Here is a 10,828-nt window from a genome sequence, read left to right as displayed (position 1 = left end):
TCGTCTACTTCTCAACTTGAATTATAACTTAAACATGAAAATATATATATTTGATAGTGCATTTTGCAGGTCCCAAAAATCAACATCAAAACATATTTGAAAAGAAAAGAGAGAAACCAGATTCTTTTTTAAGACCTAATTGAAAATAACACTTGCGGAAGATATTTTATAACTCTCTAACATATCATCTAAGCCGAAATCCATCACCACCCTAGCGGCATTGACACGATAATTAAGAAGTTTTAAATACTTAATAATCCAATTGAGATAAAACAAAAAAAAAGAAAACTTCCAATTCAACATGAAAATTTTCCCTTTTATTTGTGAAATTAAATACAAAATAAGAACAATGAATTCTCTCTCAAAATTCATGGATCTTAATTATTCAATTAGAAACATCAATACCACAAAATTAATTTCCAAATAACTAACACACAAATAAATGAAATTCCACTTCCTAAGTAATAATTTGTACAAAGATATTGTGTGTGATTTCATTTCATCTCTCTACTTCCTAATTAATGGGATGGGACATCCAACTTGGTTAGAGACAAAATCCTATTGGCAGAGCATGCTCTGTTTTTTCCCTCTCTTCTTCTCTGCCGCTGAAGAAAGCAAACTTTTTTTTTTCTTTTGCTTCCATTTTTGGAATCTAATTCTCCGCAGTCATGCCCAAGGAATCCCAAAAATATTTACACCCTCTTCGCAAAATCCAATGCGATTCTTCCCCATCTCATTGGCTGAATCCGTACACGCCGCCGTCGCGGTGCTGCGCCGAGTACCGGAACCCGTACGGATCGTCGCTCTGAACCTTCTTCGCCGGCGGCAAGTCCACTTGGAAAAACGGCGGCGAGATGGAAGGGACGTATAGATCGGCGTTGTTGTTGTTGTAATTGAAATTAGTTCCCGACGGCGGCGGCGGCTGGTTGAGCGGAGCGAGTTCCGGCACCGAGTAAAGCCCGGCGAGACTTGCCCAATCGGAATTGATGGAGTCGGCCGGAATTTGAAAGTTGAATTTAATGTCGTTTTGTTGCAATGATTTCGGATAAGCGAAGAAGTCGTCGCTGATTTCCGGGAGGGATTCCATTACGTCGTCGATGTGGGACGACGACGACGACGGCGGCGAGCCGTGGCTGTACTCTCTGCTCGAAATAATCGCCGCCGGCTTCTGACAACTCGAATTCTTCTTGTAAATCCGGCATAGAACCCATTCATCCAGCTGAAAAACAGAGCAATTCGAAAAAATCAAAACCAAAATTGAAATCGAAATCGAAATCAAAATGTTGGGAGTGGCAGAAAATTTGTTGATTCTTGTTCAAATTCCAATACCTTGGAACTTCCGCTCTTCCGGGAGGAGGCTATGAGGCGATACTCGTGCATAATCCAATTCGTTTTGGTCCCTTTCGGAGCTTTTCCAACGTAGAAAACCAGCGCCTTCTTTATTCCGACGCTCCTCCCTTCCGACGAGATTATCTTGTCGGTACCCGTCGCCTTCCAGTAGCCCGACCCGGCAACCCGGTTCGGCCGAGACCCGTTTGGGTACTTCCGGTCTCTCGGGCTGAAGAAATACCATTCTTTTTCCCCGAATAAAGCCTTGCCTGCCAATCAAATCACAATAATACATTAAATTAAAAATTCAAAACAAAAAGACAAAAAGATTGTTCTGGTTTTGGTTTTGGAATTTGGATTCTTAATCTTACCTGGTAAAACCCACGGGTCGAATTTGTACAGGTCTATCTCAGCAATAAGCTTCAAGCTGAAATGGTGGCCGGCGACCTTCCGGCAGAGATAATGAACCAAAAGCTCCTCGTCGGTCGGAAAAAATCGGAACCCCGGCGGAAGGCTCAGCTGCGTCAGTGGGTCCATTTGCTTTTTCTAGGGAGAAGAAAATTGAATATTTTTCTTTTCGAAAATTGAAGCTTTCTTTTCTTTTTCTTTTCTTTTTTTTTTTTTTCGAAATGGAGAAAGGAGGGGGTATTTATACAGTGAGGCGCGGCCGAGGATAAGTACGGTCGTCCTTGTCGGACTGTTGGATCGGCGGGCCCACACGGGATGATCACCGTTGAGAACTGGCCACGTGGGCCTCCGAATTTTATCTGTTAACAATACGGTCCAAGCTCCCGGTGCATGAACGTTGAACCGTCACGAAAGAAACACAAGTGAGTCATCGAGATTGGGGGACACGTGTCGAGATCTCACCCCACGTTCTAGAACTCTTTTCTCTTTTAACTTTCCTTTTTTTTTAAATGACAAAAATAAAGATTCTATTTTTCTGAAAGAGTGCTGGGGGAATTTTTCTAAAATGAATTTCACTTCGCTGGAGAGCTCTTTTTTTTTTCTTTCTTAGCTATAATATTTTTGGGGTCTACGCGTCATGAGAGCCACGTCGACAGTCGAGTCGCGACAAGTGGGACACGTGGGGTGGTCGAGAGAGGCACAGAGTGTATTGAAGTTAGGCTTGGAATTTATACAAAAGCCAGAACAAAAGTGTGAAACTGAAAGCAACATCAAAAAAGTTCCTCAATTTTTGCACTATTTGCATTGCGTAAAATTCATTTCCACACATTTTTTCCAACATAAATTCATATCAGTTTTTCATTATTTCAATTTAGTCCCTATCCATTTTCAAAATTTTCAATTTGGACAATATAACTAAGTCAACGAGTTAATATTTTGCAGTCGAATTTGATTAAACTCCTGATTTTAGATTTAGATGTAAAATAGGCTAATAAACATAATTTTTTTTAAAAATTGTGTCTATTAAATTTCTGAATTTTAAAAAGTATATCTAATAGGTAACAGTAATCTCATTATGTATTTATCAGGTTCTCAAAGTTTAATTTCACCTTTAATATAAAATTTGATATTTTTAAAAGATTCACAGATTTATTAGATATAAAATTTGATTGTATGAACCATATGGATTTGTTAAATACAAAATTAAAGGTTTAGTTTAGAATTTATGAAAAACTTTTTAGAGTTTTAAGTGGATAAATACGATTGGGATGAAGATGTGAGTAGGTGCACTACGTGGCAGTATATGAATGGAGGAGTTGACAGAAGATTTGGAACGAGGGTTTAAAATGTCAAAGGAATTTGAAGTGTGTCTAAAGGAGCAGAGGATGCTGCGATTGGCGGGGTTATGGGAGTTAGGTGAACGTGGTGGATTTTAGCGTACAGAGAGAGGGAAAAAAGAGAGCTTAATTAATTAAAAGTTAACGATTTAATTTGTTGTTTTGTTACAGACTGAGGAATTGAGGGATTGCGTTTGCGTATGAGTTGAAGGGAAGGGAGGGACGTGATGGGAATTTGAAAAAGTTTGGTGAGTCAAAGTGGCACGTGGATGGGGCAGTGAGAAATCGACGATGGTGGGGACATTACGACTTGTCGTATTGTCGTCAGAGCGAAGCTTTCTTGTCTGTTCCACCTCACTGTGCTTCGGACAGTTGTAAGCTTCCATCCTAATTATTTTATTATTTCCCATTTTCAAATTTTGTTAATTATCTTCTCAATTTTTATTACGTTAACAGAAACAAGAAATTAAATTAAATTTGCTGACGTGGTCTTCATGTTAGCATAGTAGCATTTCCAATGGATTGTTTTTTGCTCTTTTAAGTTGGATAAATTATATGGGAGGGGTATTCATTTCTTAAAAAATTATTATAGTTTCAATTCATCATATAATGATGACAAAAAATTAATATATATTAAAATTGAAAATTTTTAAATATCACTGATATATAACTGTTCTATTTAAGCATCTCGTACGGAAAAGATAATAACATAACAAAAGTTTATTATAGATATGGATTATTCTTTCTCATCATCAATAATTTTAAGATGGAATCCTAATATGTTTAGTTGTTAAAGAAGAGATAGATATTTGATTAGAATTTGAAGAACTTTGGTAATAATTGAAAAATCGTTCGTATTGGAACTAATCAATCCACCTTTAAAAAAGGAAAAGAAAAATAAAGAGTTGCACAATTATCCACTCCTTTTATGTTGGAACCTTTTTTAAGTTTTGTTGGATTTTCCACCAATCATATAACTTGTTTGAGTGGATGAAGAAGCATATAATTTTGATTCAAGCATAAATAAAGCAATTCTATGCTCTACACCGTAGTGTCAAATTTTGAACATCCTCTTCCGAAGTGTTAGGAGAGATAACCTAAGATTTTACCTACATCATCCTTGTTTTAAGGCCAAAATTTTAGACAATTATATAAATAACATCAAATATCTGTATTGTCAAATAAAGTAGAAAGTTTAAAATTTTACAAAGAGAATATAATACAAATCAAAATCAAAGTAAAATGCCCAAATATAATGTAAAACACAAGAAAAGTTGAATTTATTCTATAATTGAAAAAGATAATACGTCGTAACATTTTTAAAATACTATTTGTTAGGTGTAAAATCAAATGCAAAATATGTGGCTCTCTCATCGGGATGTTTCTGGACCTCCGCTTGGCACGTCGAGAACACAGGGGAAGAGCCCAACATTCATTGAATGACAGTACGAAAGCGTCACAATAACGCAACACCTCTCTATGCTCCTCTTATAAAAGATGGAACATCATCTTTTAAAAGTATGCCATCTCTTTGTATTATTCTATATAAATTCAACTAAACATTAATTAGTTTGGACTAAGTTCTAACTTTAAGTTTCGAAGTGTAAGCAGTCGTACTGATACACCATATCGGTGTAAAGTTTTGATTGCAAGTTAACAACTAAGACATCGTTAAAATATGTAGAAGATCGCTAGCTGATGTGTGACCATAATCGCGCATCCACGATTTCTCCACCAAATTCCCACGATGTGGTTTGAATGGGTTGACAAATGAAAAATGATTGACTTTGGATCATTTATTACTGTATATGATAATTAATCTTTGTTGCCCACACTCTATCTCAAGCTTTTCACAAGAAGATCTCTTCCCCAAATAATATTTCCCACGCATTAAATTTCATTCCAGCTGTCAAAAAATTATTTCTTATTTTTAAAAAGAAAAAAACAATACTGTTTTTATATATGATTTTGCTTTAAGTTTCTTCTAGCATAGCCAGCCGCAAGTTTGGTGCTTCACAAATAGTTTTCTATATTTTCTTTTAGAAAAAAAAAATTATTATAATTAACAAGCTCTATGATGTCGATTTTATTTTTATTTTTTGAGGTTTCCTTTGAATGTTTAAACCTCTCTCTCAATACACTGTTTTCTACACATTTTCTAGATCCAAATTTAATTATTTTCTTTACAATAATGTGGATAATATGAAGAATAATTTATATGTTTCTTTTTATTTAAAAATTACAAAAAATATATCACATGACTTAAAAAAGATTTGGAAAATGTTGACTGTTATATGGTATATATTCACACCTCCACGTGTGAATTATTTATCCTCTTTCCTTAATTGTTTTTTTAAAAAGCAACTTCATTTTCATTGATTTTATTTCTTTCTTTCTATATTAAAATTTCAACTTCCTAAATTCAAATAAACATATAACTTCCTTTGCAAAAAAAAAATATAGCTTCCTCTCAAATTATATTACATTTTCTCACAGACAAGAATTTGCACATTATTTAATAAATTTGGACTGAACTTTCCCTCGTACCAAAACAGTGAGGGGAAAAATAAATCCAAACTTATCATCGGTGGCAGATTGAGATCGAAGATTTTATGTTAGGAGCACAAATGCATATAAACATAATAGAAAAATATTAATTTTAAATTTTAACTTGACAATGTATATATATCAATTTGCACCTAAGAAAGTGTTGTAATTTTCATATATGTCGCAAATTTTATCATTCGATAGATTTTCATTTGAAAATTTGTTGGAAAAAATATTTTCATGTGTCAAATGTAAAAAAGAAAATTGGTATGAAATAATTGACAGGATTTAGAAAAAAAAAAAAACGAGATTAGAGTTGGTTTAATATTAAATTTTTTTTTATCAATCAAACTTAATTTGCAAACTTGATCTTTTATTAAATTAGTAAGGTTTTTTTTATTAAATAGAGGACTAAAAATTATGACATTTATATAAGGTTAGGATAATCAATTTAAATTTATTAAAAAAATTAATAAAAAATAACTTTTCGAATTATTTATTTTAAATAAAAAATACATCTTTCTAAAAAAACAATGTTTAAAAATCAAAATAGTTTTGAGATTCAATTACACCCCAATCAAAATGTATTTAAAAAAGCAAAATCAAAATAAAATAAAAAAATACGCTGAAAAAGGAAACAAAATAAAAATTAAAAACATGCTCTATCTTTGATTCGAACTCAGGACGTCGAGACTAATATATTTAAAAAGAAAAATTGAAAGAAAATAAAAAAAGATGCTAGCACAATGCTAATATATTAAAAGAAGAAAAATTAAAAGAAAATAAAAAATCTAAAAAACAAAAACAAAAAATTAAAATTAAAATATACGCTAAAAAGAAGAAACAAAATAAAAATAAAAATAAAAAACATACTCATGATTCGAATTCAGGATGCGACTAATATATTTGAAAAAAAAAATGAAAAGCAAAAAAGAAAAAAAAGGATGTGAACGCAGAGGAAGGGGCATTTAGCTTGGGGTTAGTGAACTACCCAGGAACACTATATATATATATATATATTTTTATATTGAAATAACCTGTAACAAATATATTTAAAATCCAGGAGCACGTGTCCCAGTCCCCACGTGGATCCGATCCCTTGTCATTTCCTTCAATCTACCAATCCATTTTTTTTAGAAGGAAAAATTAAGGACTATTTGGACTTGTAACATTTATTTTGATTTTTTCTTTTGTAGAGTCCTTATACTCCTAAACATTATTTCTTATTTTTTGTTTTTCTTATTAAGAATTATGCTTGATTTCTACCATTATTTTAATTTATTTTGATATTTCTTTCAAAGTGAAAATAAAATTTTAAAAGCTACATTTTTAGTTAAAAAAATTTAACTTAGATTTTAAAAGCATTTTTAAAAGGGAGATAACAAAACAAAAAATATATAGATGAAAGTAGCCTGATTAATTTTTAAAAACAAACTTAATATACATGTGACATTCTAGAACACAAACTTTTTTTTTTATTGGCGTTTAGAACACAAATTAAAATTATGCGATATAAAATTTTATTTACATATAATAAAAAAATTATAGTAATAAGGATTTGTGTTAATTTTGAAAAGTCTTAAAGATTAAAATAGAATATAAATTGAAAACTAGTTTCAAATTCTATTCTGATCCTCTAACTAGCTATCAAACCTTTTGTTTTCATATCTAAATTTGCATAAAGATATATGTTACTCATTACCTTTATTTATTTAATTTTGTAGATTACATAATAGAAATTTAATATAAGCCGTTTTTTTAATCATTTATTTGAGTAAGTACGTGGACTAGGTCAAATGTTGAGCTTCAAAATGAAAGAGAATTAAAACACATTTTAGGCATATGTTTTAGAGATTAAAATAAGAATATTTAACAATTTAGCTAGAGACTAAAAATAATATTTAAATCTTAAAGAAACCAAAATAAAAATAAGTATGAAAATCAAACAATCAAAATCAAATAATAACCAAAAGTTAATTAATATAATTGTGTCCACCCACCAAAAGCCTACAAAGTACAAACTTACAGAAATCCCACGTGAAACTTGAAACTTCTTTAAATTTCCTTGGAAATGAAATTAAAAAAGTCTACTTGAAATATTTATTTTTTTCCTCTTCAAACTCTAGACCATTAAAAAAGGTTGAATTTGGACCAATATATTAATTTTCTCAACATCATTGGCCAACCATAGCTGTATTTATTATGTCGTAATTTTGACAAACAATTGGTCGATATTAAAAAGGTTGCAATAAACAACAATTACTGCACACGAAATTTCAACTTTTCACACTCTGTTTTATGGGCTTTGCTTGACTAATGCTTTTTTCTTTTTCACTGTCGGCATATTCTTAAATGTGGAGGCTTTTATTAGATCAACTATCGAGAGAAACATAAAAGTGATAATTATTCAATGGTTGTGAAACGCTAGGAGCAGCCAGATTATTAGAGTTATTTTACCCTAGTTTGTTATTAACTCGTGTTATTTAGTTAGTCGGTTACACAAACTAATGTATTTAATTGTGATGATTTTAATATCACAGGTGTAAGAGAGATTTTTGATTAATAAAAAGTTTTATCTCTCTCTTCCACGTGTAATATGGTATCAGAGCGAAATACAGAGTTCTCGCGTAAACTTGCCATTTTTGCCTTACGAAGAAAAGTTTCACAAAATTTTTTCTCTTTTCTTCTTCTCCTCACATGGTAGATCTTGTTGATCAGAGTGTTATTCCTGATCCAATTACACAGCAGACTTCTGTTGCTCAAAATTCAGCCGTGGAAAACACCACAGCAATTGAGTCTCAACTCAATCCTTATCTGATTCACCATTCGACTGCTCCAACTACTATATTGGTCACTCAACAGTTACTGGGAGCAAGCAATTACAATTCATGGTCAAGATCCATGATTATTGCGTTATCTGGTAAGAATAAGGTCGGATTCGTTGACGGAACTATTCAAAAGCCAAAAGGAAATCTTCTCGCGGCGTGGAAATGTATTAACGATATCATTACTTCTTGGATTCTTAATTCTGTATCCAAGGAAATTGCTGCAAGTTTTGTCTACACTGGATCTGCGAAGGAAATTTGGGATGAGCTCAAGGAACGCTTTCAGTAAAGCAACGGTCCACGCATATTTCAACTCCGAAAGGAACTCGTTACCACAGTGCATGGATCAATGTCGATTGAAGCTTATTACACAAAATTGTAGACAATTTGGCAAGAACTAATTGAATATCGACCCATGGTAACTTGTTCTTGTGATGGATTGAAGTCTCTTCTTGAATACCTCCAATCTGAATATGTAATGATCTTTCTCATGGGGCTTCATGAGTCTTATGCTAATGTTAGGGCTCAGATTCTTCTTATGGATCCGATTCCTCCCATTAATAAGGTGTTTTCCTTACTGATTCAAGAAGAACATCAAAGAGCAATCGGCACTATGTCTCCTTCCTTCGAGCCTATGGCCATGGCAGCCGCTACAGAGAACTCGAAGAAACAAAATCAATACCGCCGAAAAGATAATCGTTCCTTTTGCACTCATTGCGGACTTCGATGACATGTTATTGATAAGTGCTACAAACTTTATGGATATCCACCTGGATATCGTACTCACAATCCGAACAACTCGAACAATCCTCGATCTGGCCAAAATAGCTCTGCTTCTGGCGTTCATACTGCTGTTAATCAAGTATCTGACAAACCTGTTGAGCCTTCTCTTGCACCAATCGGTCACGCAGCATTGCAATCTTCTCCTTCATTCTTCAATAGCCTGAGTTCTACTCAATACACTCAGCTAATTGAGATGTTGCAGTCACATCTTCAAGGAGTAAAACCAGACACAAATTCTTCTGTGGTGTCTCATCTGACAGGTACTTCTATTCCAGCTTTAACTTCACATGATGATGCTTATACAAATACTTGGATTATCGATTCTGGCGCTGCTAGTCATATTTGCCATCAGAGGTCTCTGTTCTTGGATATTCGTCCTGTTTCTCATGTTAATGTTGTTTTGCCAACACATTCACGGATTTCAGTTGAGTTTATTGGCTCGGTATCTTTATCAACCGAACTTACTCTCCATGATGTGCTCTATGTGCTCCAATTTACATATAATTTGCTATATGTGAGTTCTTTACTCAAACATGGTTCCTTTTCGCTTGAATTTCATGGGGATTCTTGCTTCATTCAGGACAGATTGCGATTGAAGACGATTGGCAGGGCTGATTGTGCTAATGGACTTTATTCCCTCATTCTACCTTTACCAACTGTTGTTCATGCTCTTGCTTATCGCCTTTCCAGTGATATTTGGCACAAGCGCCTGAGACATTCTTCTCACGCTAGATTGAAAATTTTAAAACAACCTTTGTGCCTTCCTGATGGTTGTTCATCTAGTGTTTGTCATATATGTCCCTTAGCTAAACAAAAGCATCTTTCATTTTCTGCTAATAATCATGTCTCTCATTCCACGTTTGATTTGATTCATTGTAATGTATGGGGACCTTTTCGCACCCCTACTTCTGCTGGTTATACATATTTTTTGACATTAGTTGATGATTGTTCCCGTTTCACGTGGGTTTATCTTATGAGACGTAAATTTGATGCTTTGTTCATAATACCAAGTTTTTTCAAGATGATTGACACTCAATTTTCAAAGGGTATCAAGGTATTCAGATCAGATAATGCCCCTGAACTCCGTTTCGCTGAATTTTTTGCTTCAACTGGTACTTTGCATCAATTCTCTTGTGTTAACAGACCTCAACAAAATTCTGTTGTTGAGAGAAAGCATCAACATCTTTTGAATGTAGCACGGGCTTTATTTTTTCAATCTTGAGTTTCGTTGCATTTTTGGGGCCATTGTGTACTGACTGCTGCTTATCTGATCAACCGCACGCCTATGTTGTTGCTTTCTGATTTATCGCCTTATGAAGTTTTATTTGGGCATAGTTTTGATTACTCTTCTCTCAGAGTTTTTGGCTGTCTTGCTTATGCATCTACCATGCCTTTACACCGTTCTAAGTTTGATCCGCGTGCTCGACCTTGTATTTTTATGGGGTATCCAGCTGGTGTTAAAGGTTATCAGTTATATGACGTTACTAAGAAGCATTTGTTCATATCTCGTGATGTTGTGTTTTTTGAGGATATCTTTCCGTTTCATTCATTAACCTCTACACAGGACTCTCTTATATCTGAATTTTTGGACAGTTTTGT

General features: G+C 33.5%; 2 protein-coding genes across 2 annotated transcripts; one reads left to right on the top strand and one right to left on the bottom strand.

The window, feature by feature from the left end:
* Window positions 1-428: 428 nt before the first annotated feature.
* LOC148208484 (NAC domain-containing protein JA2-like) lies at window positions 429-1,957 on the bottom strand. The gene is made up of 3 exons (XM_088119275.1): window positions 1,701-1,957; window positions 1,330-1,598; window positions 429-1,219 (listed from the first exon to the last, which is right to left on the bottom strand). The coding sequence occupies exons 1-3, from the start codon at window positions 1,864-1,866 to the stop codon at window positions 734-736; spliced, it is 921 nt and encodes a 306-aa protein (XP_087975401.1). The 5' UTR covers window positions 1,867-1,957; the 3' UTR covers window positions 429-733.
* Window positions 1,958-8,160: 6,203 nt separating this feature from the next.
* On the top strand, window positions 8,161-9,181 carry LOC111012810 (uncharacterized). The gene is made up of 3 exons (XM_022287079.2): window positions 8,161-8,731; window positions 8,785-8,797; window positions 8,829-9,181. Exons 1-3 carry the CDS (start codon window positions 8,319-8,321, stop codon window positions 9,174-9,176), a joined length of 774 nt encoding a protein of 257 aa, XP_022142771.2. The 5' UTR covers window positions 8,161-8,318; the 3' UTR covers window positions 9,177-9,181.
* Window positions 9,182-10,828: the final 1,647 nt, after the last annotated feature.

This window comes from Momordica charantia, assembly GCF_013281855.1.
Source record: "Momordica charantia cultivar OHB3-1 chromosome 10 unlocalized genomic scaffold, Mcharantia_2.0 BLBB01000010.1, whole genome shotgun sequence".
Taxonomy (NCBI): Eukaryota; Viridiplantae; Streptophyta; class Magnoliopsida; order Cucurbitales; family Cucurbitaceae; genus Momordica; species Momordica charantia.
Note: the sequence above shows the minus strand (reverse complement) of the source record. Positions and strands in the feature narration are given on the sequence as shown.

Bases quoted from the DNA above. Each gene is read 5' to 3' on its own strand.
- LOC148208484 (XM_088119275.1), bottom strand. From the start codon at position 1,866: ATGGACCCACTGACGCAGCTGAGCCTTCCGCCGGGGTTCCGATTTTTT. The intron at 1,599-1,700 runs GTAAGATTAAGA...TTTGATTGGCAG, and splicing joins CGACCCGTGGGTTTTACCAG to GCAAGGCTTTATTCGGGGAA. The intron at 1,220-1,329 runs GTATTGGAATTT...TCTGTTTTTCAG, and splicing joins GGAAGAGCGGAAGTTCCAAG to CTGGATGAATGGGTTCTATG.
- LOC111012810 (XM_022287079.2), top strand. From the start codon at position 8,319: ATGGTAGATCTTGTTGATCAGAGTGTTATTCCTGATCCAATTACACAG.